The 7829-nt window shown below is 32.2% G+C and overlaps 1 protein-coding gene across 1 annotated transcript; it reads right to left on the bottom strand.

Moving 5' to 3' along the window:
• Positions 1–631: 631 nt before the first annotated feature.
• Positions 632–5028, bottom strand: LOC126679364 (protein FATTY ACID EXPORT 1, chloroplastic). The gene is made up of 6 exons (XM_050374378.2): positions 4649–5028; positions 4396–4564; positions 2400–2567; positions 1198–1244; positions 1069–1109; positions 632–988 (listed from the first exon to the last, which is right to left on the bottom strand). Exons 1-6 carry the CDS (start codon positions 4778–4780, stop codon positions 898–900), a joined length of 648 nt encoding a protein of 215 aa, XP_050230335.1. The 5' UTR covers positions 4781–5028; the 3' UTR covers positions 632–897.
• Positions 5029–7829: the final 2801 nt, after the last annotated feature.

Consider the following 7829-nt stretch of genomic DNA (forward strand, 5'->3'; position numbering starts at 1 on the left):
AAAGTTTAATTACACTAAAAATCACCAACTTTCGCGTGTTTTGCATATTTAATATAAACATTTAATTTTGGTATAGTTAACACAAATTTTTCAATTTTTGCAATTAAGACAATGTTTACATTTCTTTGAAAACAGTGTCGTTTTACACCCAAAACAATGCCATTTTACAACCAAAATGGTGGTGCTTTACATCCAAAATGATGCTGGTGGTTTAATTGCAAAAATTAAAAAATTCGTACTTTTTTGCCAAAATTAAAAGTCATGTTAAAAAGCCAAAACACGCGAAAGTTGGTGATTTCTTGTAATTGAACAACATTTAAAAATACAAAAAAAAACTACCAACCATAAGTGGCCTAAGGTTGGCTCGTCTTAGATTTGAAAGTTTTTTTTTTACAATGACGATCAAAACTTTAAATTTTATTTTTTAAATACAAACCTTCAATTTTTTATCAATTGCGACCAAAAATTTATATTAACTCTTTTTAAAAATTAGACAATTTTTTAAAATTTAGTCGTACATTGATAAAAGATGCAAATGTTTGAATTTAAAAAATAAAACTCAACGTTTTAGTTACAATTGCAAAAACAAACTTTCAAATTGGACATAATTATAAAAATTAAAAAATTGTCGTAACTGATAAAAGATGCAAAAATTTGGATTTAAAAAATAATTAGGCCAACATCTCATATACTTGTTTTTCGTATTTGTACGGGCCAAATATAACACATTCTAATTGACCGGGTAGACCATATAGTTGTACTTACTCCGACTGCAACCCAACTCACCAGTATGGCTAACTCATGCAGCTTTGAATCAAATAAAAGTAAAGCCTCATACTCCTATAGTCTGAAAACTCTTATTGTATAGATTTTATATCTGACCTTGTTGAAATCTCATCATGACAAGCCACTTGAAGACTGCAATTTTTTTGGTGGTGGATTTCCCCCAGAGATCATCACATAAGAAAAGAAGCACAACATTGCAGCACTGAAATAAACAGATATATATTACCCAAATGAAGTCCTAGTACTGACTTTAACGATTTTGCTGTATACGACATTACGTACCTGACGACAGCATAAAATCCTGTTGGAAACAGCTTCTTTGTCTGTAGCCACATAGCATTACAAAGTTAGAAGCCCGAAAGAAAATACAAGTCGATGAGAAAGCAATAATCTGATGATAAAATCACTAACCACTGAATATGCCTGGAAATTCTTCCAGACAAGAGCTGCTGAGAGTGCTGAAAGATCAGGAAAATGGAGGAGTTAATATAACTTAAAAGGATAGATGTGATTGTCTTCCATATAGAACATAAGAGGGTACATCATCTAATAGACCGACAATCCATTAAAAGTCTCATAAAAATAATTAATGGCAAGAGACGACATGTTCCCTGGTTTAATTCTTAGTTTGCATATTTTACATGGTGATTCAGCCTACTAATGAAACACGGATTTTCAATCGGTTTGCTACCACATTTTGCAGGTTGTGACACATGATTTTGTTGACACAGCCAAATTGATAAGAAACTGTAAACTTTATGATATGTATCAATGACGATCTGCCTTGCAATTTACCATATGGTAGCCTCAGGAAGAGAGTGGAAAGTGGCTGAATTATATTCTAGCGGGCCAGTTTCTTTCTAGCAAGTAACTCCGTCTCCTTTAGGCCATCTTGCGATTAAAGGAGAACGAAAGAAATCATGGAAGCAAAGGATCGATCTAGTTTTGCAACCCTTTTTCTGTTTTTAAAATATTATTCAGTTCAGAGGATCGTAGGATTGATGAAATTTCTTGAATTCTATCTCTAATAACGCTGTTTCTGAATAATGTCCTCAATCATCATAATGACTAAAAAAAGTTTAATTATGTAAATAATTTAGTCATTATGATGATTGAGAACATTATTCAGAAACAGCGTTATTAGAGATAGAATCCAAGAAATTTCATCAATCCTACGATCCTCTGAACTGAATAATATTTTAAAAACAAAAAAAAGGTTGCAAAACTAGAACGCATCGTCTCCACTTCAACAATTTCATCATAGTGATGATCAATCTGCATAGTGCATAAGTAAGATCCACAGGTCTAGTTCTCTTTGAAAATTAATTCATCATGAAAAATAATGAATCCACACTCCCCTTCCATCTCCAACATTTACATGGATTATTAATTATTCTACTCTTAGCATTGATAAGTTGATTACTAGGTGAGCAAAGTTATAGCACCGAAAACTCAACAAAGGCTCAGCCTACAAAGAAATGCCTTCCATAAATTGATTCCCTACATTTCCATCGCTCTACATTTTTATAATTTGAACAAGCAGGACTAACATAAGGTTTGGCGTCACACACAAGAATAAATGCTGAATATGAAAATAATTATTGAACTTTTACCAGCTTGTCCTAGCACAAATGGTATGCTGGATTTTCCTTGCCTCCAGATCTTTAAGCTTAAGAAGCTAAGGGCAAGCAGAGCACCTCCAAAAAGAACACCGGTGCTTAGAGCTGTAACATTTCTTGTAAATAGAAAACCAAGAAAGCCTCCACTTAGAACAAGACCACCTGCATTGAAGACCATATAAATTTTTCCATCAAACACTTCTGCTATTCCTTTTTAATAAACAGGAAATCAACTAAACGAGAGCTACATCAACAGAGCTTTAAATAAATCATATCAAGACAAAGAAAAAAGCACGAGAAAGGACAGAAAAACCTTGTTATCAATCACAACTGGCAAAATCAACAAATCATATGCAAAACAAAGGCAATCTCATATGCCATAGAGAAATTATGGTATAATCTAATTTAGCTATTCTGAAAGATCAATAATGTTTTATTAATGGTGATCTACTTTCAGGAATAAGATTAATCTAGAGAATTCAGGTATAGGATCTAAGGAAATCATGTCTTCAAGGGGAATCAACCTCAATTCTGAATTTATGCATCACAATTAAAGGATTTTACATCCTCACACTGTTTCATTTAACTTTTGATTTCTTTATCTTTGTTTCAAATGACAATTGGTCTACTTCATGAGAAAATAAATATAAAATATGTCTGATCTCCTATAGGCTATAGGTTGTTTAGACATGCAAATTCTCGCAGAAAAATATAAATGAGGTCAGCAAATTGCAATGACTTATGGCAAGAGAATGCATTTAGAATGAAGAAGTCCAGAACTCCAGTAGTTACTCTAAACTGGTAGAATCTTGAAGTTGCATCCTTTCCTCATATGATTAAAAGTAATTTTTTCTTATAATCTAAATAGATCCATATATCTGCTCTAAGCAAAGACAAAGCATAGTTATGCGTTCCTTAGACTGATATGAATCAATATGGCATCAAAAACCACTGTTAGGTGAAACTACATCTTCCATCATTACTATCAAAGGGAGTATTCAGAATGTTATCTTATGATCATAATCAAAGAGAACTTAACCAACATAATCCACAAATACCAAAGTATAGGGATTTGAGTATTTTACCTAAAGGAATTTCAAAAAATAGAGACATTGAGGTGTTTAGTTGTAGATAATGTTTTCTGATTACTATTTTCAGTTTTCAGTTTTTATTTTCTATATTTTCTATATTTTCTCAATTTTGTTTTTTTATTCAAAAATGAAAATTTAAGGAAATATAAAATATGTTAATTCTTAAAATTATTCAAGTCTAATATTTATTCCGTTAATTAGTCATAATTAATTCAATACAAGTTTTTATGCTATCAAAATAATTTTTATATCGAATTTTTTTTCTAGTACTCAAAGTAAATATTACTGTATATATTATTAAATATTAATCATGATACAATAAAAATTCAAAGAATGAGAATGAAAAAGAAAATATTTAAAATGTCGTATGAAATTATTTATAATGTTTAATTATGAATACAAATGAGATGTAGATCAAAAAAACATTCAAAACCAAAACTGTAACAATTACTAACACTTATCATATTAAAAAAGTTCCGTGGAAATGTTGTCACTTTGTTAAAAATCTAAGAAGAAAACTCCAAACTTGTATGTAATCTATAGAATTTAGATAACTCTTTGCTAATTTTCCATTTAGACAAAATTTTCAACTAAACACCAAACTCTATATTCCACTTTTCTTGGAACAATTCTCTGAAATACAAGTCCAATCTCCTATAACTAAAGAAAACCTGATTATCACAATTATCGTGTCAAATCATTACTTCACTAGTCCTTCAAATTTACTTTGTAACTTCGGATAAAAATGCCAATTAAACTGCTAATGAGTTTATGATGATGCAAAAGTCTACAGCCTAATAAAAGTCATTAATTTTGCCAAAATGTCTACAAATTACATCACAACATAACATTAATTTTACTTTAGTAGCATCAATTTGAGCTTAAATATAATTTCTCACCATAAGGAATCCCGAAACAGAAATCATGTATTTTGGCAGCACCATATGCCTTCTCATTAGCTGGCTCACTACTCATTGCATCTGCCTCTGATATTAATACCTCCGAATTCGAAACCTCTCCGCCTCTTAGGCCTTCAACACCACCGCTACTCCTCAATACAGTCGATAACTGAAAAATTGTCGAACAAACAAGTAAACTTATTAACCAATTTTGATCCGGTAAAATTATGGAAATTATACTTTTTTTGTATACCTTGGAGGAGCGAGACAGAGGAAGCGGCGGAAAGAAAATGGAACGTTGACGGAGGTGGAATTGGAGATTACGGTTGAATGAAAACGAGAAGGAAGAAGAAAGCTGAGAAATTGTTGGTGCTGATGCCGCCATTGATTGATCGATTGATCGATCGAGATTGAATAGGCGACGGAGTTACAGTGCGTCGCTGAAAAGACGACGACGGCGGCGACGATTAGGGGTTTCGTTTAATTAACTGCTAACGAAAATTAAGATGGGGAGGAAGAAATGAAAATTTAAAGTTCAATCTGACTTTTCTTCTTCACTGTTGCTGATGCTGGCAATGGCATAAACGAAATTTTCCACTCTTGCTTATTCTGGCTATGGCAGAGTAAATAAAAATGAACAAAGGATCACTTCACTCCTTAACTTGGCACAAAATATATCAAAAACGTTCAAATTGTAAAGGCTTAATTACTTAAAAACCACTCACTTTAATTTTTTTTCGTTATACCCGATCTAGAAAAAAATTCATTTATATCCTGACGTATGTATTTATGTTTCATCTCTACCCCGAGACATTAAATTAACCTCTTTTCATTAAGAAAAAGTTTAAAATAGTTCTTCATTTTTAACCTAAGCTAATTAGAGTTTAATTAGAAATGAATTTTTCTGTAAATGAAGGACTATTTTAAACTTTTTTTTAAATAAAAAGAGGTTAATTTAATATTTCGGGGTAGAGGTGAAACATAAACACATACGTCAGGGTATAAATGAATTTTTTCCTAGGTCAGGGTATAAACAAAAAAAAGTTCAAGGTGGGTGATTTTTAAATAATTAAGCCCAATTGTAAAAGCCGGATCATTTTTAAACTGAACTTGATAAAACCGGCTCAAAAACATCAACTATTTGTATCCTTTTACTTGGAGTTCAGAGTTCAGTGTATGCTTTCCTCATAGCATACCTTACCATTTGTATCATTCCTTCTAAACCATCAATTATTTTATATTCATTTAGGAGAAGTTAAAATTTAGTATTTGCTAATTTTGATCAAGGTTCCCAAAACTCAGCAAAAACTCATTCATATATGTAATTTTGGACTGCCATATCTAAATTATAATAATATTTTAAAAATTCACACATAAAATTATTAAAATAACACATATCACAAATTTGTAGTTTCATTAAAGCCATTGTGATTGCTCTTTTTTTAATGACTTTGTGGATAAATCACAAAGTTCTTTTTTCGGTGCGTTTGCCACTATAGCTAACATTATATCTGCTAATACCTCTTTATCAATTTCTTCTTTTACCAGAGTATGGGCTATTAATGATTTCAAGTATTTGTTTTAATATTAATACCATGGTGGGTTTGCGCAATTTGTAGGCACCTCCAAAAGTGTAACCGCCCGATTGTATATCTATTTAGTAGTATGTTCCCTAGGATCATTAGTTCATGTAGACTTGTATAGTTTAATCCTTATGCAATTAATATATATGTTTTATTTGAGTAAATTATAAGTGTTCATTTATTACGTATTATACTTGATCTCGTCATTCTAAAAAAAAAACTTGATCTCGTTGTGAAAGAATTTTATTGGACAATTGTCTTTTCATACTCCTTAATTTTGACTTTAACAATCAACTATGAGTGTTTTAATCTTGTTCATAAGTTTGTGGGAACTCATGGGAACTATCGAGAGTCAATTCCGAGCTATTTAGCAAAAAACAAGAAATCTCAAGTTTGAGAGGCAGTGTGTTTCTCGCGCCCATGATAGAAGCTTGTCACGGGCGTAACACAAGTCGCGAGCGTGACTCTATTTGTCAAGGGCGCGACATCAGCAGTGGCTGAAACCCTAACTCTCATTTGAAGGATCGCAGCCAAAGATCATGTCACGGACACGAAAATTGCGACTGTTGAAGATTCAACCGATATGTTTTTGAAGCCCTCAATAAAGTGATGACATGCGGCACTAGTCGTTGGAGTTTTTGACGAAGAACAGAAGTCGTGGGCGCGGCTCCTTATGTCTTGTTTGTTAGTGATTTACGTGTAGTTATACTTAGGATGTTGAGTTGATTTCGAGTTCTCTTATTTTTTAAATTTATAATATAGTTTATCAAATGGTTTACAGATTTTAAAATTATGGTTTTATTTTACTTAGATGTTTGGTTTAGGTTAGACTTGGGTCGCCCAATTTATAAGTATAGGCTTGGCAGTTGTGATAACTCGACTAACTCACCACTTTAGTTTTAACTTAGTTTAATTGTTTTAATTAAGTTATTTGAAATGGTTTTCTGGTTTATGTTTTCAAAGTGGGAACTCAATTTGACTTGTATATTGTATGACTTTGGCATTGGACTGAGTATGTGTGATTACTCTATGTTTGATATGTGTTTTGGCTTGTTGGATGTTTATGCTAGTCTTTTATGGTGTCTAGTACTCTTTAGTTAGATAATGATATTGATTATAATTTATGCTTTGTTCTTAGACACGTCAACTACTCATGCATCGGATGCGAACGAGGTCTAGTTGCTTTCCAGGCTTTTGGGAATTCGCAAACAGTGAGTTTATATTTACTATTTACCGCTTTTATTAATTAAATTGTATATTTTTGCTATATATTATGTACGCATGTTTTGAACAGTTTTCGAATCATTATGGATCTGGATTGGAACAGGCTACTCAATGGGCTTCATTAAGACTGCGTACGCACGGTAAGATCTTTGGTATTGAGGTATGGTTTGAGATCATCTTGCCTTTAGTGAGGGCACCGATGGTAGATACATCTCCTGGAACTCACCCGATTATATATGTTAAGTGACGGTCGAGGATCAATTGTGGAGATACCTCTCACCGGCACGACATTTGGACTTTAGATATATTTGTGGTTTAGGGTTTCAATACTTATCCGTAATATAAAAAACTTGTTGAAAGACTTTTTAAGGTTTTCCACTTAATGAATGTAAATAGTAGTATGCCATGCAAGCTAGAAACTCTATTAGGTCCAATTAAGTTCATGTGAAGCAACTGTAATGGTCTAGAAGTTGAAATAATATTTTTAACTTTAAAAGAAGACTTGTGTTGTTTTTTCCATTCGACAAGGTCCACATACTTTGTCTTTTGTAAATTTTAGCTTGGACAAACCACTGACCACTTCATCCTTACTTAGCTCACTTAAGAGGTCTAAGCTAGCATGACCAA

The sequence above is a fragment of the Mercurialis annua genome, linkage group LG4 (assembly GCF_937616625.2).
Source record: "Mercurialis annua linkage group LG4, ddMerAnnu1.2, whole genome shotgun sequence".
In the NCBI taxonomy this organism is placed as follows: Eukaryota; Viridiplantae; Streptophyta; class Magnoliopsida; order Malpighiales; family Euphorbiaceae; genus Mercurialis; species Mercurialis annua.

Bases quoted from the DNA above. Each gene is read 5' to 3' on its own strand.
- LOC126679364 (XM_050374378.2), bottom strand. From the start codon at position 4,780: ATGGCGGCATCAGCACCAACAATTTCTCAGCTTTCTTCTTCCTTCTCG. The intron at 4,565-4,648 runs GTATACAAAAAA...ACAATTTTTCAG, and splicing joins CTCTGTCTCGCTCCTCCAAG to TTATCGACTGTATTGAGGAG. The intron at 2,568-4,395 runs GTGAGAAATTAT...TCTTCAATGCAG, and splicing joins CTGTTTCGGGATTCCTTATG to GTGGTCTTGTTCTAAGTGGA.